The sequence below is a fragment of the Salvia miltiorrhiza genome, chromosome 4 (assembly GCF_028751815.1).
Source record: "Salvia miltiorrhiza cultivar Shanhuang (shh) chromosome 4, IMPLAD_Smil_shh, whole genome shotgun sequence".
NCBI lineage: Eukaryota > Viridiplantae > Streptophyta > Magnoliopsida > Lamiales > Lamiaceae > Salvia > Salvia miltiorrhiza.
In genome coordinates, this window is record NC_080390.1 from 22,862,937 (window position 1) to 22,888,423 (window position 25,487).

At 37.7% G+C, this 25,487-nt stretch overlaps 3 protein-coding genes across 4 annotated transcripts; 1 reads left to right on the forward strand and 2 right to left on the reverse strand.

The window, feature by feature from the left end:
• Positions 1-760: 760 nt before the first annotated feature.
• On the reverse strand, positions 761-2,484 carry LOC131019442 (uncharacterized). Its single transcript, XM_057947988.1, has 3 exons — positions 1,421-2,484; positions 1,140-1,340; positions 761-1,052 (listed from the first exon to the last, which is right to left on the reverse strand). Exons 1-2 carry the CDS (start codon positions 2,210-2,212, stop codon positions 1,317-1,319), a joined length of 816 nt encoding a protein of 271 aa, XP_057803971.1. The 5' UTR covers positions 2,213-2,484; the 3' UTR covers positions 761-1,052; positions 1,140-1,316.
• A 367-nt stretch (positions 2,485-2,851) lies between these two features.
• On the reverse strand, positions 2,852-3,706 carry LOC131023167 (uncharacterized). Its single transcript, XM_057952711.1, has one exon. The coding sequence runs from the start codon at positions 3,704-3,706 to the stop codon at positions 2,852-2,854; it is 855 nt and encodes a 284-aa protein (XP_057808694.1).
• Positions 3,707-21,826: 18,120 nt separating this feature from the next.
• Positions 21,827-25,103, forward strand: LOC131019443 (calmodulin-binding receptor-like cytoplasmic kinase 3). 2 transcript variants are annotated; one of them, XM_057947990.1, is made up of 3 exons: positions 21,830-23,540; positions 23,655-23,903; positions 24,854-25,103. In XM_057947990.1, the coding sequence occupies exons 1-3, from the start codon at positions 23,291-23,293 to the stop codon at positions 24,868-24,870; spliced, it is 516 nt and encodes a 171-aa protein (XP_057803973.1). In that variant the 5' UTR covers positions 21,830-23,290; the 3' UTR covers positions 24,871-25,103. The 2 variants fall into 2 exon arrangements, with proteins under 2 accessions (XP_057803972.1, XP_057803973.1); XM_057947989.1 differs by lacking the exon at positions 24,854-25,103 and having other exon boundaries at positions 21,827-23,540; positions 23,655-24,779.
• Positions 25,104-25,487: the final 384 nt, after the last annotated feature.

Sequence of the window (25,487 nt, forward strand, 5' to 3'; positions counted from 1 at the left end):
GAAAAGCATAACAGAAGGAAGCAGCTCTGTTCTCATCAGATCCCGAAATAGAGCGACGACATCATTGGGCTCACGTATAGATTCAAATTCGAATCTGGGATAGGCGAAGAAATATCTAATTTGGTGGTTGAGACTATAAAAATTGAATTTGTGTTTGACAAGTAACGAGTGTAGAGAAGCAATTGGGAGAGTGGATGAATTGAAAGAAGAATATAATTCTGTTGGAAACATAATTTGATGTCCAAACTTCAGCTTGTAATCGTGCTATGCAAAAACCAACTGAAAAGAGAAACCTGATCTGGAAAAACAAATAAACAGCAGAGACGCATATAAACTGTTCGACAAAATGCTAGAAAGGAAAACAGAACAGAAAGGAGAAGGAAGAGATAGAGTGCTGCGCCGTGGAAATGATTTAGAGAGTTCTAGTCGAGATTTCTTGCCGAGGAGAATAATTCATTGACTGAAACGGGCTCGCAATCAGAAATTGAATCGAATCATGGTTTTACATGAAACGAGTGTAGAGAATTAATGGGGAGAGTGGATGAATTGAAAGAAGAATTGGAGATAATTATTCCCAAAATCATTTGGCAGCGTGTTAAGTTGATTGAAAATAAACAAAGAATAGAAACAATAAACAAAGAATAGAAACAATAAAATAGCTCAACTACCTAAAGAATAGAGATAGAACTGAAAACAATAAAATAACATTCACCAACACCTTTCTATAAAAACAGAGAACTCAAAATAGCATTCCAAGAGGTGCATACATAGGAATTGTAACCAGGAAGAGAGAGAACTCAAAGATAGAATATGCATAAAAAAAACTAAATAAAACAGAGTAATCAAGCTTCACCAACACCTTCCTATAAAAACAGAGTTCTCCTTTTGCAGTAAAAAACTTGCAACAAAACTTGTTCAACAAAAAACTTGTTCACCAAAAAACTCTCAACAACATGCTTCCACGATCACGGAGGTGTTTGGGCGTCAATGACTTGAGAGCTTTGACTGGAACGCAGTTCATTCATAACTTGCACTCTTCGTCCAATTGAAGGCTGTCGAGTTATGAAAATATCGTATCATTAAAGATCATATTAATACACAACTTTTGAATCAAAAAGTAAATGCAAAGTTAAATATACCATAAGATACACATTTCCAGTATCGGTGTGCAACAAACCAAGGCCTGAGCTCACTCTTGTTGGTATTTCTTGGTTTGAAGTACTTCCCCTTGGTCTCCCTCTCGGCCTTGATCTTGTTGGTTGATCAATATGTATTGAAGAAGAACTTGAGATAGACGCATCTTTCCTTGGTCTTCCTCATGCCTTCTTCGGCTGTGTTATCTAATAATAAAACAATGAATATAAGTACTAAGTACTTCAATAATGGTAAATTTTGTTTAGAAAAAAATATGTAAATCTACCTTTTCAGGAGTGGCTGCTTTACATGTCCTAACATTGTGATCAGAGCCACCACATTTGCTACAAGACATTTTCACCTTCCTTTTTCTGGACAAGTATAACTCTCCAACCTTTTTCGGTTCATCATGTCCTCGTTTTCTTACTTTTTTGGGCCTACCGGGCTGTTTTTGATATTGTGGTGGGAGCACAGGTGGTTCATTCACAAGAGGCCATTCTTTTTCTCCTTGAATTGGTTGCAAACCATTCTTATAACATGATTCCCAATTAGAACTATGGTAAAACACATCAACAAAATTCGCATAGTCTTCCCTACAATGGACAATGCATGCCAAAGCATGAAAACAAGGTAACCCTGTGAGCTCCCAATATCGACAACTGCATACCTTCTCAACTAGGTCGACTATATGCGTGTCATTATACTTTTGTACCTCATACTTCCCGCCAACAGCCGGTGCAACGTCACAATGTTTGATTTCATTCAAATCATGCTCTAGTTTAATCCTAATGTTGGGGCACAAGACATCTCTTCGACCTTCGGAAAGTTTATGCAAATCATATAACCTTCTCATTAGTAACAACCTTATCCCATCAAGCATGTCAATCAAAGGACTATCCCTGAACTTAAGTATGTAGCTATTAAAAGATTCACATATATTGTTATCGACAATGTCCAACTTGTTGTAAGAGTTGATGTGAGACTTACAAAAACTCTTAGGATTTTGAATCAAAAAGTCCTCAGCCGCATCGCTGGATTCTGCCCTCAGTGCAGCCAATTGTGCATTATACTCGGACATGCAAGTGTTTTTCACTATATTCCAGAAAAGGATTTGAAACTTCACCCCTGGCCATTTTTTCTTCCAATTTGCATAGATATGACGAGCACAATGTCGGTGCTCAGCATTTGGCGCTAGGGTGTGGACTGCATTAATCAACCCCTGTGTATAGAAATATTAGAAAACTCCATCAATGCATTAATCACACATAATCAGGGAAAATATGTTCAAAGAAAGCTACTTGGTAACTAATGAATTCTAATTAGTAAATGTAAAAATTCCATCAATGTTAATCTAATAAAAAACTGAAACGAAAAACTCCATCTTATACTTAAGAAACATACTTGAACATTAAAGATTCCAACTGCTCAAGAATAGGAAATGCAAAAAATAAATAAAATAGAGTGAAACAAAACTTATGTATCATAAATATGAAATTTAACTTTCTATTTCTGCAGCATATGTTTCCTATTAAATAATTCTACAAGTCAATGAGTAAGATATATCAGATATAGTCAACAACCATCTTTATTTAGTATTCTTTACTGATTTCTTTTCAATAAAATATATAATTGCATTTAACTTTGTATTTTTGACAGTGCAACAGAGAGGGACAACATATAGAACACAACAACAAAATTTAGTTGAAAATAGAAGAATTTATACCTTTTGCTTATCACTCATAAAGGTCCATCCAAATCCATCAATGATCCTAAGATCCTCAAACAACTTCTCCATAAACCACATCCACGTCTCTTCATTCTCTTTCTCCACAACTGCCCAAGCTAGTGGATACATCTTATGATTGCAATCCTTTGATATTGTAGCCAGTAATGCCCCTCCAATAGTGGTCTTTAGAAAACATGCATCAAAAGATATAAACCTTCGACATCCAATGAAGAAACCTTTACGAAGTGCTGAGAAACCCAAGTATACCCGCTGAAAAACTGGTTTTTCTTCATGGTTCAAGTATGTCTTCAATAAGAAAGTGCCCTCTCTATCTCTTTTTTGCAACTCCATAAGGTATGATCGAATCTTCGCATAGTGGTCCTCAAGGGTTCCATGTAGAATGTCCATTGCTTTTTTCTTCGCCCTATAGCACTTCAAGAGTGGGGCTCGAACTTGGTATTTCTTTCTCAACTCCCGTTGCAATTCGAGGGCCTTCAACATGGGATTAGTTTTGAGATGTTCCAAGAAGCGATCTGCTATCCAGGCCGAAGTGACTTGTCTATTGTAGATTGGCCTCACACATTCATGTTTCCCGACATATTTCTTGATAACACATGTTGGCTCACGAGTCAATTTGCTAGCATACAAATTCCATGGGCAACCTGCCTCACATTTTGCTTGTATTCTGTAGGCTTCAGATTTTACCCATTTTATGTTATGCCCATTCACAATCGCCCACAACTTCACCGTCTCCTTGCATTCTGCTACATCAGCGAATCGCATGCCAAGTTGCAATTTTAGAGTCTTAGGATCACAATCCTTGTCGTATTGCAACTTTTTTTCCATATTTCCAATTTTCTTGGCATCTTCATCTTCAAAAATGGAATCATCGGATTTCTCATATTCGGAGAAATCCCCCGCCTTCATAAACGGAATCCATTTCGTTCTCCACATCAGCTTGCAACCCCTCAAAACCCTTCCCAGAAATTAGTTCTAAACTCTCCAAACCTTCATTATCCTCCTCAGTATTCATGTGCTTTCCACCATCAACATCAAAATCATTAAACCCATCATTAGGATCCAAAGCATCTTCAATATCCTCAACCAAACTCCCACACTCAACATAAATATCAAGACACTTATTTTTCATATCAACACAGTTATATATGGTGGTCCGATATTCATTTTCATCTTTGAAGAAGATAAGGTCATCTGTGCTCTTAACTTTAAAAACAAATTTCATACGATCATGACACCCCGGTTCAACATACCCGTCAACTAAATGAGAAAATGTCCACGAATACCAATCCCATTCTTCAAGAATATGAAGCTCACCACCTATGTAGCTAGTTTCTCCCTCAAATTTTCCACCAAAATGCACTCTAACAGTAATCAAATCTGGGAAACTCATGCTGATACCATGCGAAACCAAAAAATAAATTAATTAATTACCTATTAATTAATCACTAATTATTTACTAATACGACAAAAAACGATTAGAAAAAGGGAAACCAATGTATTTCTTTACCTTTGACTCATAAAAAGTGAGGACCACTTTTTTCTCTCACGTGCGGCAGAAAAAGGAAGGCAAACACTACCCTACAAAGCAATAAAAAACTCTATCAAACACACATGGCATAAAAAATTAGAATTTGGTGATCAAAACGAAGAAAGTAGTTTCACACCTTGGAACTTGAAAATCGGTGATCCAACTTTTTCGCCCAATATGAAGATCGAAGGTATGTAATCGCAAACTTTTCTTCTCTATAATCGCCGAATTTTCTTCTTTGTAGTCACAACTAGTAGAGATCGCAAGTTTGAGTTGGTATAGAGAGGTCAGCGTGTTTTTGTTCTTTAATTAGGGTTAAGATATTTTAAAAAGGAAGATAACCATGTATTTTAATTTCTAGAATAAAAGAGAATAAAAGAATGACATGGATTAAAAAAGAGAACTAAAAAATGACATGGATTAAAAAAAATAAAATTTAAATTACACTGTGGCATCCGGCGAGCCACGTCACTTTTCTGGTGGCCGGAAAATAGATGCGGGATATATTTGATAAAACTTTGGTACTTTGAGGGTTTAGAGAGCATTTCAAAAGTTTCAAGGTATTTTTGATAAAGCGGGTATAGTTCAAGGTTTAATATGATATTTACCCAATATTTTTTATATCCTATAATTTTACGTGCCTACAAATGCCCCCTCGAGACTTGTTTATGGACGACTTCTCGTGGAAATGAACGAGTCTCGACAGTTTTGAATTATTAGATAATTTATACTCATATCAAGGAGTTCTTGAATTCAAATTTGTGAATAGTTTATACTCATATTCAAGAGTTTTTCAATTTGAATTAAGATAGTTTATGCTCGTATCAAGGATTCTTCAACTTGAATTTGTAGACATTTTATACTCGTGTCAAGGAGTCTTCACTTGAATTTGTAGACATTTTATACTCGTGTCAAGGAGTCTTCATTTGAATTTGAATTTGTAGATATTTTATACTCGTGTCAAGAAGTCTTCACTTGAATTTGAATTTGTAGACATTTTATACTCGTGTCAAGGAGTCTTCAACTTGAGTTTGAGTTTGTAGACATTTTATACTCGTGTCAATGAGTCTTCACTTGAACTTAAATTTGTAGACATTTTATACTCGTGTCAAGGAGTATTCAACTTGAATGATCATTTTGCTCATGTTGGGGGCTTCGTTGATAGTTTAGGCTATTCTCAAGGAGCATAATTGGTAGTTTAGGCTCTTACCAAGGAGCATTTGACTTTATGAATTTCAACTTGAAGATTGGCTTGTGGTTACATTTGAAGTTTCTTCATCATCTTCACTTGGGATTTCTTCAAGAGATTTGCCCCCATAACTTGCTTTTTCGTCTTCTTGAAAGTCGTCTGACATTTGCATGTATAGATCATCAACTTTATTTGCGATCATGCTTAACTCCATGTCATGAGCTCTAGTAGTCAACTCTTCAAACGTATTTGGTCGAATTCCTTTTAAGATGTATTGAAGGCTCCAATGCATGCCTTGAATGCACATCTCGATTGTTGAAGCTTCAGATAGTCGATCTTTACAATTTAAGCTCAAGTCCCTCCATCGGTTGATGTAGTCGATGACTGACTCTTCTTTCCATTGTTTTGAGTTTGTAAGCTCAACTATGCTCATTGTTCTTCGAGTGCTATAGAAGTGATTGAGGAACTCCTTTTGCATTTGCCCCCAACTATCAATGGAATTTGGCTCCAAGTTGACATATACCAATAAAATGCATTGTCTTTCAGGGAACGAACAAATTGCTTCACCAAGTAATCTCCATATGTTCCCACATCATTGCATGTCTCCATAAAGTGAGCCACATGTTGCTTTGGATTGCCTTTGCCATCAAATTGTTGAAACTTTGGAGGCTGGTAGCCTATTGGCATATTCAAGGAGTCAATCCTTGTAGTATATGGCTTGCTATAAGTCTATGCTGATTTCGAGGTCCCTTCGAACTTGTCTTTGACCGTTCCCATGATGAAGTCTTTGAGTTGATTGATGTGAATGAAGCCATTGGCGCATACTTCGATGTTCTTAGGAGGCGTCTTTTCTTCATGGTGCTTCTCGAATGACTCTGAATCATCGCTTTTTTCATCTTTTTCGTCATTCACTCTACTTCCTTCTACTTTCTCTAAGATGAGCTCCAATATACGCTTGTTCATGCTTTCAAGAAGCTTAGTTATGCTAGCAACTTGTTCCTCCAGAGTAGAAGCGTTTGTCACCATGACAGGAGCTTCAAGATAGTAGCTTGCGGTTGAATGATCTTCCATTGCTGAAGCAGACTTGAAAATCTCCTCCAATTGCATAGCTTTGCCTCGAGTGATAACACCAATATTCTCCAAAGTGATGTTTAGGGCAGCACTTGAAGCTTTTGTTCTCCATTTGTATATGCTTGAGTTGTTGTTGGTGAAGAGGAGAGATGAGAGGTAGAGATGTCCCACCGGGCGTGCCAAAATTTGTAAACACAAATTTTATTGTATTCAATTTAATGAAATACAAAAATGTGTACAAATCCAAAATATATGGATTGAGATGAATTTATTGCGGGTTGCGAATCTCCACTTGATCCTCTGATTATCCTCTTCAAATGTTACTTGAAATCTTTGGAGGGAAGTACGCCTTCTTGATCTCCTTGGATTTGATTTGATGGCTTGAACTTGAATTTGAATTTGATGTGTTTCTTGAAATCTTTGGAGGGAAGTTCGCCTTCTTGATCTTCTTGGATTTGATTTGATGACTTGAACTTGAATTTGTATTTGATGACGTCAATCCAGAGGAGTTCCACCTTATTTTCTGAATTTGATGAAGAACGTGTTGACTTCCTTGTAGAAGGCCTTGAACCTTGAGCTTTGGGCTTTACAACGTTGATGCAGAGGGTCTGCGCCTTATTTCTGGATCGAGCGTTGGATTTGACTTGAGCTTTTGGATTGCTTCCACGAAGAATGCCTTGATTGTTGGAGATGACTTCGTTGTAGTAAATTACTCATTCAATGCTTGAGCTCTCAAATGATTTATGCGTGTTTAGAACTGATATGAGGACCCCTATTTATAGTTGTAGGAAGAGTCAAACTTTGAGCCAGAGCCCACATGATTATGGGCTTAGGGCTGACGTGGCACGATCCTATTGGCTCTTGAAAATTGATATATATCAATATTAGATTTGAGTTGCTGCCAAAGAAATTGATCTCTATCTTTGAAATATGATAAGATCTTTATTAATAATATATCATATTTAATCTTGGATTTCATAAGATTCCAAAATAAACAAAGATATAAAATTAATAAAATATTTTTTATATCCTATAATTTTGCGTGCCTACACGCTTCATTTCATATTATTCATGTAACTTTATCGTCAAGTTATGGCGGAATATATAAGAGAGTTATGTATTGTCAATGATCACCTCTACTTTGGCTATGGGCATAATTATCGACATGGTTGGAACCTAATTAATTGTCTCGCCGTCAGCGATGCCTAGAGCTATGCAGCTATGCAGCTATGCTTGGGGAAAAAGAATAATTTATAATAAAGTCAATAAATTTGTGGAACGTCAATATTTTTGAATTATTTTGTTTCTTAAATTTGATTTATATAAATGGTATACAAGTTTGGTATTACGACCACTTTTATGTTTCTCGAGTATGTGATTAGTTTGGTCAACTTTATTATTTAGTAACTTTTTCTTTTAATTTATGTAATTTTTTGGGAATTTTTTGATTAATAATATTTCTCAATTATGTCATTATTATTATAACACATAGTTAACTTAATTAGTGGATTAATACTTAAGTTTAATTGATTAATTTGTGTAAATCAGTGTAATTATCAAACGCAAGTTAACTAATTATATTTATATGATTAAATCACGTGCAACTACAAATATAAATATATATCATTACACTTACAATAATTATTCAATAAAAATAATATATATAAATAGCTCACAATGCCAAAAATCTACATAATACTCCCTCCGTCCCTGAAATAAAGTTCATCTTTTTCCATTTTGGGACGTCTCCCAAATAAGTTCTTCCTTCTTTCTTTCTTTCTATTTTTGGACAACTACCCCACCACTAATAATACTTTATTTATTCTTACTTTTCACTTTTCACCACTCTCAATACTAATTATAACACTTTTTCACATTTTCACCACTCTCAATACTAATTATAATATATTTTTCTCCACTATCAATACACTTTATCATTTTTCTTAAAACCCGTGCCGTCCCCAAAGAGGAACTTATTTTGGGGACGGAGGGAGTATATGTTTTTTTTTTTTTTTACTTTTGTTTAATTTGAATCCTACGATCATCTTCAATTTTTTTTACATTAATGTAGTTTGACTGTTGTTTTCTTTGTTTATTATTTTTTAAAGTTTCTAATTGGATATGAAAAGCCCTAATCATATATTTTACATTTAATACGAAAATAGGATAGTTTTATGGGGCATCACAAATTTTTACTATTTTATTTATTTTAATTCTAAGCATTTTCATATTTATTCATTCTTATTTATTTAACCATTCTTATCAGTTCTTATTTTTCAAGCTGCAAATGAGATGATACTCATAAGTCAAATCTCATATAACAAGCTTCAGAAAAGATGAAGATTAGAAGTTTGACGTACAAAAGTCAAATATGATATTTCGAACTACAGACAAGATGGTGCTCAAAAGTCTTGTAAGATTCAGATAAGATGATGTCACATATAAGATGTGGTCTTAAATTTTACATATCAATTTTTAAAAATTATAATCCTATAATATTAATAAATCTTTTCTATATACGATTAACAAGAAATACAATGAATCAATCCTATGTCAAATATGCCTAAATCTTTTTCTTCTTATCTTTCTAAAATCTCCAACCTCACATCAACTTTTTATAAAATTTCATCAAATAAAAACATATATAAAAAGCGATCTATTTTAGCTCTTAACAAAGAATTAATATGTAACTGGTGAAAATTATTGAGATTATTATAATTTGTATAATGAGAATTACAAGGTAAATGGTTTTAATGATAATGAGTATCATTATGTATCATATAATATTGTAAGATGTTCAAAATTATTTATTTGCATATAGTTTAATAGTAAATCTTTTGAATGCATATTTAAATCATATTTATACGGTCATTTTGTTTAAATACAAATTTTAAAATAAAGTTCCTATGCAACATCCAAAGATTTGATTTTGCAGAAAAAACAAGATTTATTTTCATAAATAAAATTGTCTATTCATTAATAGAATTTTAGTATTGAAAGATGATATTGCATTATTTTAGTTGGGTCTCAATTTTAATAAAAAAAAATTATATGAAAAATAGTTTTATCGGTGAGTCGTAAGTAGGGCTGTCGACCGGTTCGGGTTCAATTACTCGTACCCAAATTTTCGTTTACCCAAACTAGAAATATGTCATATTTCACTAACCGTTCCCGAACCATTTTAGGTGATCGGTTACCCAACCGATTTGATTAGGTATCCGAACACCCATTTAAAAAATTAAAATTCACAATAATTTGCTAGTTAGAGGATTTAAACCCTAGTCTCCAGAAAATACACCGAACAACTTATCTACTGAACCAAAGCTCTTTCTTGTACTTTAAATATAACGTAATATTATTTTAGCTAAAAATTATTTTTAAAAAAAGGGATAATTGCATGAAAAAACACCAACTTTGATCAAAATCCAAATTTAACGCAAACTTAGGATCTTCCAATTTAATACACCAACTTCCATTCTTGTCCAAATTTGACATGGCTCAATTATTAAAAATTCAAAAATGACCCCTTTTTGTAACTAATTACACAAAGACCCACTTATGTTATCATTTGGGACATCTTAGCCCAAAGAACCTTATATCCTTATGATGTTTCTTCTAATTATATACCACGCCTAAAATGGTATCAGAGCGGGTTTTAATTGATGAATTATATTATATTTAATTTATTTTATGATTTACCTATGGGATTAACCTATATGGGAGGAGACTCCATAAGATTTGGTATGGATCCGGACGAATGTCCGAGATGTCTTGTATACAGGATATCTTTCCAAATTTTGGAAAGAGAAGCTAGTCACCTAATGGGTGAATTACGATGGTATTGGCGTTACCTTATGCTCAATATCACTGAAGACGAGGATACTGTTCGTGAAATAATTACGAACATCCAGGAGCATCTTGATGCCCTATTGGAGAATGCCGTGGCCAAAGCGGCAAACAGACGAGCCAGAGCCAACCTCCATCAATATCATACTTGATGGAACCAAAGGACAAGGCAGGAGTAGCTTTTCCAAGCTACCATAAGATCGAGCCAAGCTCTTCCGACAATGTCAACTTGCGGGAGATTCAAAAGACGGTGGAGTATTACGGCGTCAAGCTGTATGAACTACCGATGGAGATAAGCAGAATATCACTCAAACAGGAGGAAATTCTAAACCTCTTGTGTGATATCAAGAAGAAGGTGGAGGAAATCGAAAGGCGTAAACCATGTTCCGGAAAAATTCGGAATAGATGGTCCAAAGACCCGACGTATCCACTACCAATCAAAGCCGAGCCCAAGGATTTGAGCCCGGAGGACATAATCCGAATCATGAAAGGCAAATCTCATGAATAGCCTTGATCGAATTGGATTGGAGGATCTACAAGAGTTAGCAGAATCATTTGCTAACTTAAACATGGTAGATCTAAAAATGAATCAAGGAGGGGAGATGCCCAAACAAGAGCATCAACCAGAAGGATCATCCGAAGGAAGGAGGGTTCGTGAAGATACAATCCACCAAACACGAACCAGAAAAAGAAGATGGCCCAAGATGCAGGATACTCCTGTAGGAAAGGTCACACTAGAACCAATCCACCCCTATGGATTGATTCTCAACCTCGTGAAGCCAGTTTCAAAGATTGGGAAAATCTCATTGATGAATGGGCTTCAGCGATGAAAATTGTTAATGCAACAATTGAATATGAGAAAGAAGATTTTCTCAAAATCTTCGAGGCAAGTTTATCCGGAATGGTAAAATAGTTCTGGGATAAAACGCCAGCCGAGGCAAAGAACGAGTTATTCAGAAAAGAATCAGCTCTAGAAATCCTCGAGGTGGCAACAAACCAGGTGAAAATCCATTTTCTTGGAATGGGTTTCTTCGAAGCGTCAGGAGACGAGAAACGCAAGAAATATCAACAGGCACTTTACAATCTAAGATTGGTGGTGCTCGAGCCAAAAGCTCTTGATGAATTTCTGCGTCTATTTGCCATATATTCACATATGGGGTTAGTTGATGAACGGACTACCAGGGACCTCTTTTTCACAAAGTTTCCGAGTCCATGGAGAGAAATGCTCATCAACGAATACGTGTCACCAGGGGATTATCCACTGGATAGTACATCAAGATGGATGTCCTACATTCACAGGAAGCTGTCCGAATGGTGCCAGAAGGCGGCGGACCAGAGAAACCTCAAGAAATTGAGGAAGCTCAATAAAAATTCTCCATTGATGTGCAACAATCTTGATTTACCGACAGAGATTGGAGCCGAGTTGTTGTATCAACGGAGGAGCAAAAGGAAACATAGGTACCAACCCTATGAAAGAAAGTCCAGAAGGAGTTCTTGGAAGCTAAGAACTATGTGGACCAGACAGAAGGCACGCTCCTACAAATCAGGCCAACGGAGCGGACCATCAAGAAGCCGATTTTCATCCCAAAAGCGAATCCCGGCGAGGAAAACTTTCAGGCGAACCCAAGCCAAAACAAATGAAAGTTTTAAAGATTGCAACTGCTGGACGTGCGGTGCAAAGGGGCATATTTCAACCAATTGCCCAGACAACGAGAAGAGGAAGATAAGGAGATTCGAATCCACACCGGATATCGAAGATGCTATCTACCACCAGGAATTGATACCCGTGTATCAGTTCGAAGATATATCCTCTGATGAGAGTATATATGAGCAAGAAGAAGTCTTTAGTTCTGAAGATTCGGAGATGACTGATGGATCAACCGGAGACGAGTCAGACTAAAGAAGAACACGAGGTCTACCACACCCAGAAGGAGGATCAGAATGGATTCACTAGCCATTTTCTGATTCCACAAGAAGAGGTGGTGAAGAAGCTCGTGAAAAAACTCAAGAAGGAAACCGAGGCGGTACAAACATACCAAGGGTTTTCTAATGGGCGATTGAATCAAGTCTTACACAACTTGAGCCCATTCAAACGGAAGCACCATGTCTATTTTGGCGTTACCAGTCAGGAATTGGCGCTTCCAATTGAGATTACAAGCAACCAGGTGGAGATCTAACTTGTTCCAGCCGAAGATATACGACGGGATCTTCAAAGAATGAAGCCAGAAGTCGCGAATACGATGAAATGGATTCATATTGGAGCAATTCAATTGGTAATCAAATCTTCCCTCTTCCCAGGGACAGACCAACCAATTGATGTTGCACTCTGCGACAAGAGAATCAGGGATGCCAGAGAAGCAGTTCTTGGAGCCTTTTCGGGCAATCTCTATGCCAAGAAGATTATAACCGAATTCTACCCACAAATCGCTTATAATCTACAATATTCGTCCTTCAGTCGAGCCCTGACACTCTATCAGGACTACAAAAGAAAGGAGCTTATGACGGGAGGAAATAGGCCATACTCACTGACTTATCAAGTCTCGTATGCCTTATCAAATTCCCATCACACGGAGCTATTTCTGGGAAAAGAATTTATCGAGATTCCAGAAATATTCAAAGAGGTTGCCAAGGCAGTCAATCCAAACCGAGTAGAGATTCCCCAGATCAGGGAAATCGACATCGACGTAGGAGACAAGCAGGTGCTTAGCCATAACCAGAGTCTCAGATTAGGAGCACCAAGGCTATCATTCCAGGGAAATAGGCTAACTTCAGGGCCTATAACAAGAAGCTTCTCTCATTCGTATGAAAGAAGGGCGATTCAGGAAACACCAGTCCCGGATATGAGAATCAAGCTCAAATGTCCCGAAGGATGGAAATGGGTTTCCACAAGATTTAATACAACCGAAAAGGAAAATCAGTTTCCTCGTAACATGTTGTATTATTTGGCAAATCCAGAGAGTAACCGATATATCGGAATTCTGGAGGTCGGAGGCTTTGAAATCCAAGTCGAAGGCCAAGCCGGACAAGAGACTGACGTTCTGATCTTAGGACGCAATTTCCTCGACAAATATCAACCATGGTCGTGGAAAGCAAGTGGAATGGAGATTACGATCGGCCGACAGAAGTTGCTGATCTAATGACAAGTCCATTCTCGATATACATCTCTGTAGGGATGTTATACGAGAAATTCAAAGCAGAATATTTTGCTGTTTATGTGGATTCAGGAGCAGGAATCTGTACAGCAAAACGAGGAGTCTTTCCAGCAGAAGTTGAAGAAGAACTACCTCGAATTGCGGGAAGGGATTTCTCCAAAAAGATTTTGCTCCTATCAAAGGGAGTAAAACAGACAGAAATATTAATCGACGGAGCTGGTCAAACACCTTGGTACAAGGTCAAGACACCACCGATATATTTCCATGATACTGGAGCAGATATATTATTTGACAATAATTTTCTGCAAACCTTCAAGAGGTATACACAGGACAATGAAGCCAGGAGGCTGGTGTTCACAACCAATTGTGAACACAAGATCATTGTACAAAGGCTCAACGGAGCTTTTAATCGCTCGATGCCAATCAAGTTCCGCAGCAAGCGTGGTGATGATGGCAGACTCCGACGACCACAAATGAATGATCACCGGAGATTCAGAGATGTTCTGCTCAAATGCAGAATTGAGGGATTCCCAGATCTCTCCGAGGAAGAAATTCAAATCCTCAAAGTCTCCCTGATATCACACAAAGATATCAAGGAAGAAGAACAGGTGTCCATAGCCGACGTCAAAAGGAGGATTCAGAAGTGTTACCATGAGAATCCTTTGGCATGGTGGGACAAGAACCAGCTCAAAGCTACCTTAAAAGTTAAAACTGGAAAGGAGCATGAGTTCGTAAGGTTCAGACCTATCCTGATGAACACTCAAGATCAACAGGATATGAGGAGTATAATCAATGAACACCTTGATTTGAAGCTGATCAAACCAGGGAAGTCGCCTTACAGCAGTCCTGGATTTCTGGTGAGAAATCATGGGGAGATCAAGCGAGGAAAACCAAGATTGGTCATTAATTATAAAGGGATTAATGACATTCTTGAGTTTGACGGATATTTCATCCCAAGCAGAGAACACCTTATCAACTGCATCAGAAGTGCAAGGGTATTCTCAAAGTTCGATTGCAAATCAGGTTTCTACCAGATTCGCATGGAGGAAGGGAGTAAGAAGTTCACAGCCTTCTCAACTCCACAAGGACATTATGTCTGGAATGTCATGCCAATGGGGTTAGCCAACGCGCCTCAGATATTCCAAAGAAAAATGGATAATCTCTTCAAGGATTATTCTTCGTTTATGTTTGTTTATATTGATGACATTCTTATTGCATCAAAGAACATTCATGAACATGTTAGGCATCTGGAGATCTTTGCGGATGTTTGTCAACAAGAAGGACTAGTGCTGTCTGAAAAGAAGGCAGTCATAGCCACCCAGAAGATGGAGTTTCTGGGGATCGAGATCGATGAATTTGGGATAATTCTACAAGATCATATTGTGGAAAAAGTCCAGGGATTTTCGGAGGATCTCAAGGAAAAGAAGCAGCTCCAAAGCTTTCTCGGAGTTGTTAACTTTGCAGGAATGTTTATCAAAAATCTTGCAGAGCACCGGAAAGTCTTCAGTCCTTTACTGACGAAAGATGTTCCATTCATATGGAAGGAGGAGCATCGGGAGGGTATGAAGAAGTTGAAAGAGATTTGCAAAAATCTCCCGAAACTTTCAATACCACAAGATGAGGATGACTTGGTCCTCTACACTGACGCGAGTGATTTCTGGTGGGCGGCAGTGCTCACAAAGATCACTCCATATGGAGAAGAACCTTGCAGATACTGTAGTGGTCTCTTTTCCGACAGTGAAGCTGTGCGATGGCACATCAATGAAAAGGAATTCTATGCAGTCAGAAAGGCGTTTAAAAAATGGCCGCTATTCTTACTTGCTAAGAAATTCGTTTTGAAAGTTGATAACACTAACGTTAAAGCTTTCTTAACAAAAAAGATAGAATCTAAACCTGAAAAGGCTAGATTGCTTAGATGGCAAGCAGAATGCCAATATTATGATTATGATATTGTCATCTTGAAATCTGATCAAAATGTTCTTGCAGATTTCTTAACAAGGGATGGAGCCAACTGAGGTTGACTCTATCATGGAGAACCAGAGGCAGCTCCTGGACAACCTGGAGATGCTACAACAAGAATGGCAAGAGTGTTTACTCCATGCCAAACAAGCGGGAAGGATACAAACGGATGATGAATCCAAAGTAGCCAACCGCATACGAGAATGTATCAAAAAGATGTTAAATCTTAACGATGCAACCCACAAGCCGCTCCTGCGCGGGATCATGGCTCCCATGATCGAAGCAGGCATTACCGTACAGGCCGGATTACCTGTAGCAGGGGATTCCAATACCCCTAGCACAAGTTCTGAGGCTAAGGTGTTAAAACCAGATCCTCGAGAAAAAGATGTTGCTAAGGCTTCACCGCCCGAACCAACATGTCAACCCTCCACCTCTGGGGTAAAAGAGGGAGAGATCAGTCTTAGGCCACTGATAGGCAAATCTAAGATTGATACTAATATGTTTGAAATTTCTCCTGTATGGCAGATGTATCAGTCCAGGTGGGAGAAACTCAACACCAGAAAGGGACTCAATCCGAACTATTGCCGGGTTGATGTTGCGGGAAAATATCCTCGCATTTGGATGACCACCGGAGCCAATCCTCAGGAGGTCAAAGAGTGGTATGAATTCGGGGCATTAGCCTCAGTCTATACTACTTCGCCAACATTTAGCGAAATCAAGGGTCTACCCAGGTGGATCCAAGAGACAGTCTATGATGCTTGGGCGAACAACCTGTCCCTCAACCGGGGAGATGTCCTGGAGCTATACTTCCTCAGCGCAGCTCCAGAACCAGCAGGAAAAGGGAATCATGAAGCTTTCCATTTTATTAAGCTTCGGAGACCCGACACGGAGGCCTTAAACCGAATTAAGGCACCCAATCATGAAGTCTCCATTGTCACAACATTCACGGAGGATCAAATCTCCACGAGACGTGCATGGGGACTATGGGTCTGTCTCACAGAGATGGACAAAGTAAAGTACCAGTTCAAGTTCTCTCATAACGCAGGACTTGGATCTTTCCTGTTAAATTCTATGACAGGGAAAACTACAAGCTTCGCAGAGAAGGCCTTTGAAGAAAAGAGGCAGACACTCTGGCGAAATAAGGTGGCGGGAAGCAAAGAAACCCGTCACAAGTTCTGCAACATGGCTCATCTAAGCCATTGGGTAGATCATATCTGCACGGAGTGTCCGACGCAGAAAGAACCGGAGTTTGGCAAAGGCTTCTTCCCAAAGCCTAACAAGAAGAAATTCCGGTCCGACGAGTACGAGGAGCACAAGACTCCACGGGGACGAGCACCTCGGGCACCAAAAAAGTAAGGGGCCCGACAAAGAAAAGGGAGTCATGTGACTCAAGACAGGAGGACCACCCACTAAAAGAGAAACGACGAAAGTGGGTGGATAATAATGCAGGCCAACTACCCACTAACCAAAGTGGGTAATTCTACAGGAGATCCACTCATCAAAAGAAGACAAAGGATGGTGGAAAAGTTGCAGGCTGGCCCCTCGCAGCATTATCCACTGAATAATAAAGGATGGGACCAGAAAAGCACCACTCACCAAAAGCATAAGACAAGGCTGAGTGGAGGAAAAAGCGGAGGGACCTCCCCAACCATTATCACAAAAAGATAAAGGAAGGTTCAACTCCATGTGAAGGCACTAACTAGTGTCGGTAATCATGGCCGACAAAAGAAGGTGGATGTCACATTCAAGAGAGCTGGCCACTAAGAAAGAATCCAAGGCCAACTACCGAGCAATCATAGAGGGCATCAAACCTCTATATAAACCCGAGCTCTGGAGAGAAGAGATCATCGAAAATCCCACAACCATTTCACACAACACACTCTCTCTCTAGAAAATTATCTTTGTATTTTAAATTTTGTTTTCAAAGTTTTTAAGTTTTAGTTTTAGTTCTTTTTATTTTTGTATACAAGTATTAGCTACCAATGAGTAGCTAAACAAGTTAGTCTCCTCCCCTAGGGAGATTATTATGAAATAAATTAAGTATTTTATAATTCCTCAATTAACGCTTTGTTTTCGCTCAAATTTTCCGGTTTAGTAAAAAATTTCTTTCATTTACCAACAAAGTATTATACGTCGGCACTTAGTGAAGGAGGAAGGTTGCAACCATCCCTTGCGAGCGCGTGGTTGGACGAAGCCTTGGGGGCAGACGGTCCGTAAAACGCAACAAGCACTGACTCCTGAAGAAGACCAGTCGACTAAAGGTATAATGTTGGTTTATGTTGAGTTTAATTTTGAAGTGTTACGGAAGCATGTTGGGCCTGATAATTTGATTCATTATAACATTATAATTTTTAGAAGCTCATAAGGATTATTTTGCATAGGAAAGAAACATTTGGGGTATTTGTGATATTTTGATTAAAAATGGGGGCAGATTTCTAATTAGAGAAAAAGCTGGCGTGTCAAAAATGGACAAAACTCTAAGTTCATGTATTTTATTGGATTTTCCTAAGTTGGTGTTAAAAATGGAATTTCTTCATAGTTGGTGTATTTACACGCAAATTTCCCTAAAAAAACAGCAACAATGCATAATAATTCGTAGCAACTAGCCAAATAAATTCAACCTGTCAACACGGTGAACACACCAAGTTCACCCAACTCATAAGCTGTCAAAAATTCAGCACACACTGCGGGACGTGTGGCGTGTTTCTTCAAAATCAACAAAATTGAATTGTTAAGAAAAGAATGTAAACAGCAGTCTCAAAATTGAAACACAACCCCTTCGATCAACCCATTCCAATACAGAACTAGAAACGCCATATTGAAAAACACACATTCACATCGTTCAAAACAACTTGCAGTAGGCTGATTCCGGAAGACTAGAAGAGGACTTACCATGAGTTGCGGGCGGTAGACGGACGGCGAAGTGGTGCAGCGGAGCGGACTGGCGTATAGTTTCGGAGGGCGGCGTCGGAGAGGGGAGAGCGGGGATTTAGGAATTGGGAAGGGACGAATTCAATTGAAGATTTGCATATTAGATATTGGGGTTCCTAATTTAATTTCTATAAGTCAATATCAATTTTCAATTAATAATTAAAATATATAATATATATTAAATTATATCTAACAAAAACATAGAAAATAAAATAAAATAAATATAGAATAAGGAATGATAGAGAAAAAAAATATGTGACATTCAAAGAAAGAAGATAGGAGAAAGGAGAGGATAGATGAGATAATTAAGAGAGAAAATAAAATTAATTTTGTGACTTTAAACGATAATAACTTATTTATTTCAAATTTATTTTTTATAACTTTTACATCAAATTAAAGATTTTGTCATTACCTTTAATTTGACATTCATATTAAATACTCTCTCCGTTCCATTATTAATGACATGTAATCTATTTTGGAGTGTCCCAAGTTAAATGACTCGTTTCTACTTTTGGTAATAATTTTACACTATAAATCACATGGACTCACATACTTTTACACATTTTAACTTGTAGGCCTTATGTAGGCCTAAATGTCTAATCACCGGTCAGCAAGCACACACATATTCTCTTGATAAGGATGAAATTAGAGATTTCATTTCTTTAAAAGAAAGTTCAAATAAGATATGTTAATAGTTAAGTCCACCTAAAACTCAAATATAAGTCATACATAATTAAAAATAAATTATTATATTCGTATTATTTTGATATTGTTACAGGTTTAAAAGTCACGTTAGGTAGATCTGAGCAACTACAAATCCAAGTCCAGCAGAGTTGAATAATATAATCTAGCAGAGCTGTGATGAGTCTGAAGAAAGAAATAAGCCAGATCTGAGGATGCAAGTCAGTTAAAAAAGTACTCCCTTCGTCCCGACTTTTTGTATCCAGTTCAAAAGGGCACGAGTTTTAATAAAGTGATTGATGTGTTGTGAGTGAAATAAGAGTCCCATATTTTATGTGAGTGTTAAAATAATTAAAGTGGAGTAAGGGCCCCACCTACTTTTGTCAAAAATAGAAATGGATACTAAAATGTGGGACAGCCAAAAAAGAAAAATTGGATACTAAAAGCTGGGACGGAGGGAGTAATAAAGATATGGAGTAGATCCGAAGACTTGTTAGAATTGACTCTTATTATCAAATCTGAAATTTAGAAAATATATGTATTTTTAACACTTTTACCTAGACTAAGTACTCATTTTTCTTTGTAATGTTTTTTCCATTGAATATTTGTTTGTAAGGTTAACAAGACTTGAACCTAGAGACCTATATTAACGGATCCTTGATATTTGAGTTTAGCTATGTTTAGCTCTTTTAGGCTCGAAACATCTAGAACTCATCACCGGACATCCACAATATTCTATATATATTTATCTTTGTGAAAGAGTGAAAAAGACAAATTGATTTGGCTATTGGTGTCTCTCTCCCATAATTACCCTGCCTTTCTCCAAATTACACGTGCACACACGTCTGGAGACACAGAGAGCTAGAGTGGGGCAGCATATATAGATACATGCACGGGATTTCTATTGGATTTAACAAAAAATAAATAAAAATGTTTTAATAATTTATGTATAATAAAAAATATTTAAAAACTACTGTTAATGGATAGTTGGCTAACAGTGATGAATTAATGGATTTCTTCATTTTTGCTCCACAAAACACGTTATAACACACACAAGCTAGGAGTTGTTTCGAACTTTCGATTTTATTTTTTTTAAAATTACAAGAGGGTATATAATAAATAAATAATCTAATAAGTATAATACATAATTTAATAAGCAACCCGCACGCAGGTAGGACTTCTACACCACACAAAGATGAAAAAACAATCACACGCAAGCGAAACCACTACCCACACAAAGGTGGGAACATATCCACACAAAAGTACCACTACCCACACAAAGGTGGGAACATATCCACACAAAAGTGGAAAAACTATCCGCACACAAGCGGGAATTGAACCCAAAACTTCTCACAAAGAAAAGTTTTTGGGTGCCTCAGCTTTGCCACTTGAGCTAGGCCTCATTTGCCACCTTAATTTCCTATGCGGATAATATTATCATCTTCGTACAGGCGAAGAGTGAGTCTATGCAGTGCCTGGTGGAGTATCTTGATCATTATTCTGCGGTCTCTGGGCAGAAGGTGAGCAATAACAAGAGTTGCTTTTTCATTGGAGATCGTCATGGGTAGTTGGAGCAGAGTATCTGTAAGATTGGGGGTTTTCAGCGTGATACTTCACCTTACACGTATCTTGGAGTTCCAATTTTTCATGGTTACCGTCGAGTCTCTTATTACCTAGGAGTTAAAAAGAAGTCGACGATAGGATTGACAGTTGGTCTCATGGTCTTTTGGTGAGCGTCTGGCTCTGATTATGAGTACTCCCAGTGTTATTTCTCTCTACATCCTTCAGGTGATTGAGCCTTTACAGAGTGTCCTCTGGGATTGGGAGCAATTGATCGCTCGTTTCTTCAGGGGTTCTGTTGGCGAGCATCACAAGATTCACCGGTTCAGCTGGGAGCAGATTTGGCTATCTTTGGAGGGGGGCGGGGAAAGGGGGGTCTCGGTATTCGTCATTTTTCTGCCTTAGTTCGCGCCTTTAACTTTAAGTTGTGGTGGCTCTTTCAGGCTAGAGAGTTGCTCTCACTACTACAAAAGTTTACATACATAACAGTGCATAGATAACGGTTTTTTTCAAAAACCGTTATGTATGAGCGCACTTTTAGGAATAGATAACGGTTTTGAAAAAATCCGTTATCTATGTACTGTTGTCTATATCCATAGATAACGGTTTTTGAAAAACAGTTATGTTTTTGCGTTATCTATTAGTTGCATACATAACGGTATTACAAAACCGTTAAGCCACCGTTATCTATGACCATCTTTTATAACGGTTTATTCATAACGTTAAAGAACCGTTATGTATAAGAGTCATTTACAACGGTTTTGGAACCGTTATGTTTGAGCGTATCTAAAAACTGTTGTGTATAATTTTTTTTATTAATTTTTTTAAAATTATATTATATTATATTATATTAAAAAATAACATATAAATTCTTTATCCTAAAATCTGAATTTATTTCTAGATATAGACTTTGAAAAATAAAAAAATCATAACATTTGTTTTGTTTTATCATTAAGTAACACTTATATAAAATCTAAATTAGAAATCTAAATACCAAAAATTGAAAAATTAAAACTGAAAAAAAGAAAAAAAAAATAGATTTTATTTAGGAAATTTAGAAACTAGAAGCCCTAGTTTTCTTCGTCTCTCACATCTAATCTCCCTGCCTCCTCCTGCCTCCTCCCTGTCTCTCTCGACTCTCTCTCTCCCCTCTCGACTCCGCCGCCGGCGCCGCTGCCCCGCGCCGGCCCGTCGCCGCCCACCCTTGTCGCTGCGTCGCGCCGCTGCCGCCCACCCTCGTCTCCCTCTTAATCTCATCTCTCTCTGACTCAAATGCACGCACACCACACCGCGCCTGAAATCCTAGATCTATAATCTACAGCCACCTCCCTGCCGATTCCCGTCGACCGCACGGCGGGAAGGCCGCCGCTTCCGAGCGCAGCCCAAAGCCCCCTCTTCTCTCCATACTCCGGCGACAACAGCGGCTCCTTGCCGCCGCCGTGCCCTAGCTTCAATCCGTCGCTGAACTCCCTCTTTCGGCCGCACCACCTGTCCGACCACCACAGCACCAGCCCAGCCGCCTTCGTCGCAGCGCAACACCACCGCGACCCACTCCAGAACCGCTGCCCCCCACCATCTCCCGGCATCTACACAAGGCGGCTTCGTGCGCCACCCATCGTTCCTATCATGAACGACGAGGAAGAGCCACCAGTCGGCGCGATTTACACCATACCAACAGCGCCAAACACCTCCTGCCACCGTCTCCCGCCGCCCAGTCACCTTCGCCCTTTTCCTGTCACCACCATCAGTTTCCAGACACTGCCGCGCGGCCCCAGCTCCAATCTCAACCCCGCTGTCTGCCGGAGCGAGCCCTGCCCTCCTCCACCGTTCAGGGAAGTTTATTTCTTCATTTTTGTGTTGTTCCAATCAGGACTTAATTTTTTGCTAAATTAGGGCTCAAATCTAGAAAGAGGCTTCCCCAAATTGATCTATAAAAGGATTTGAACATATTGACGCTATTAAGTCCAGATTTTTAGATATATTACACTATTAAAGACTAAGAGATGAACTAATTCGATGCTATATGGGATAAATGAAATTTTCTTGCTACAAACACTGGAAAAGTAATAGTGACAGATTCTGTATGTTTATCAATGTGGATTGTTGCTGGTTAATAGTTTAGAAGTATAATCATCTTCCTTATAGGAGATTGTAGTGATTGCTTTTACAGTGTGAAGTTTCTATTGTGAAGGGGATAAAATGTAGTGCATGTAGCAGTTGAAACAATTATAACTGTTATTGTGCATGGATGAACTTCGAGGAAGTGTGAATAGAGAACCTTTTCTTTTACAGTGTGAAGTTTTTGATTGTGGAGAGTGTGCTGGCTTGAGCAGAGGAATTTGTGAACCGTGAATGGAGATTCAGTTTTAACTTTGTAACTGAACTCATGCTCCATCTGTTTGACTTCCCTAGCTAGGCAGTAGCCAGCCAAGCTTGTGTGTTGTTGTGGAGATTCACCGTTTAGAGGATTCTGGTCTGGCCTTCCGAAGGAAATGGGTCTGGTTTTGCTAACATTGTGCTTGCTTGTGGAATCTACGGTAACAGCTGCCTCTGGCTTGTTGGAGCATCAAACGGCTTGTGGAAAGTACCATATTAGTAACTCGGATGATCCTAGCCATGAACTCTTTTATATTGATGGAAAATTGGTACATAGGTATTTCTTCTGTAAGGCTATGCGCGACTATCACGAGAGACAATGCTTTGTTCAGGAAAATATCAGAAATAAGTATTGCCAGTCATTAGGTATCAATACCATCAAACTTCTATCTTGAAATTTGGCCATTATCTAAGATTTCTGTATTAACCACCGATATTTCAGTTTTATACTAATACTTTTTCTGTGCCTGTATCTTGCAGAGAAATTGTCTTTACTGTCTGGCAGAAAATCCCTTCACGATGTTGTTAGAGACAGATATAGTGAGATTGATAATGATAAAACAACTTTGGGTGGAAAGGATAAATATGATAATCCTGTATTAAAACCAAAAATGCTAGCCATGGCACTACCGGCTTTCTTTCTTTTGTGTTGTACTTTGGTCTGTCCATGCTTCCAAGCAAAGAAAAAGGATACGAGTCATACTGTTCTCTCCAAGGAACCAAATTCAAGTGAGTTACATCACCAATTCCATTCAGATGTTTGCATTTTTTTGTTTGTTTGTTTCTTTTTTATGTGAGGTTGTTGCCATGTGCCATTTTCTTTTGATAAGCATATCTCAGAACCAAGTTCGGTTGAATTGGACCATATGCTATCTTTTCTAGTATAATTGAGTTTGGCGAACTTGCTTCATTGTGCACTTTCATAAGTGATTACTAAAGGAAAATGGTGTATGGTTTTCCTCCCACCTCTCCATAGAGTTTCATAGCGGAAGCACACATAGGCACACATAGGCACACTTAAGGATTCAAACATAATTATCTATGATACGTATCATAGTGTGAATTTGGGCATTCTTGAGGTAAGATAGCTAAATGTTTGATGCTTATGTAATTGAACTCTTGGGAGCGTGGAATGTGATTATATGATAGAAATTGGGGGATATTGAGCATGTTACTATGTGTTGAGCCAATTTTGATTTATGAATAAGGGAAGAACGACTTTTAGTATTGAGTGGAGAACTTGTGGTGATTGGTTGTGTTATAACTTGCTTTCTTGGTGTTGATGAGTTAAATATGATTTAAATTTCAAGCTAAAACATGCTAATGTGTAGTAAGATGATGTATTTGAGATCTTATAGCTTTTATTTGGCCAAAATATGAGTTATATGTTGAGTTTCAACAGAAACTGTATTGCTGTCAAGTTTGGCTGGACAAACCAATGTCTTGTGAGGGATTTTCGAGAGTGTTCCTATTGTCCAAATAACTTGAAATTTTTACTGTAATAACTTCAGCATGAGTAGGAGGTTTCTGTAAAATTTCAGCTAAATTGGACATTGCATATGTATGTTCGTGTTGGTGCAGGGTAATCTTCTTCTCATTTTAACAATATAGATATAACATTGAGATCTTGAAGATTACTTATGTAACTCACATGTTGTCGGATTTTTTTAATTCTCCAGTTCATTATTGTGATTGAGTTTATCATCTTGGCGGATCAAGTAGATGGGAGTCGATGAGCTATGAGGACTACTACAAACGAGAAGGCTGAAGCAGAGAACGTCGTTTCAAATGTCTAGCAAGTTGCGCGCATTTGTAATATTTTTTAATTAAACATCTAGCTAAATAGAATATATGTGAAGTTTTCATTATATTTGGATGATAATGTATGAATATTTTGGATGATATATAATATTGTTATTGTTGATTTTATCATTTTGTCGTTTTATAAAAATTGCAAAATTTAAAAATATACTACAATTATATAAAGTGCAAAAAAACTGTTATAAAAGGTGCAAAAACCGTTATAAGAAGTAAAAAAAACTGTTAACTATGATAGGAAAAAAAATAAAAAAAATACAAAACATAACGGAAAAATCCTCATACATAACGGTATAAACCGTTATGTATAATCATTATAGATAACGGTTTCATACCGTTATGTATAGAAAAAAAACTGTTAACTATGATAGGAAAAAAAAACAAAAAAAATACAAAACATAACGGAAAAATCCTCATACATAACGGTATAAACCGTTATGTATAATCATTATAGATAACGGTTTCATACCGTTATGTATGAGCGTCTCGTACCGT

Bases quoted from the DNA above. Each gene is read 5' to 3' on its own strand.
- LOC131019442 (XM_057947988.1), bottom strand. From the start codon at position 2,212: ATGTCCGAGTATAATGCACAATTGGCTGCACTGAGGGCAGAATCCAGC. The intron at 1,341-1,420 runs GTAGATTTACAT...TTTTATTATTAG, and splicing joins AAGCAGCCACTCCTGAAAAG to ATAACACAGCCGAAGAAGGC.
- LOC131023167 (XM_057952711.1), bottom strand. From the start codon at position 3,706: ATGGAAAAAAAGTTGCAATACGACAAGGATTGTGATCCTAAGACTCTA.
- LOC131019443 (XM_057947989.1), top strand. From the start codon at position 23,291: ATGGGTCTGGTTTTGCTAACATTGTGCTTGCTTGTGGAATCTACGGTA. The intron at 23,541-23,654 runs GTATCAATACCA...TGTATCTTGCAG, and splicing joins TAAGTATTGCCAGTCATTAG to AGAAATTGTCTTTACTGTCT.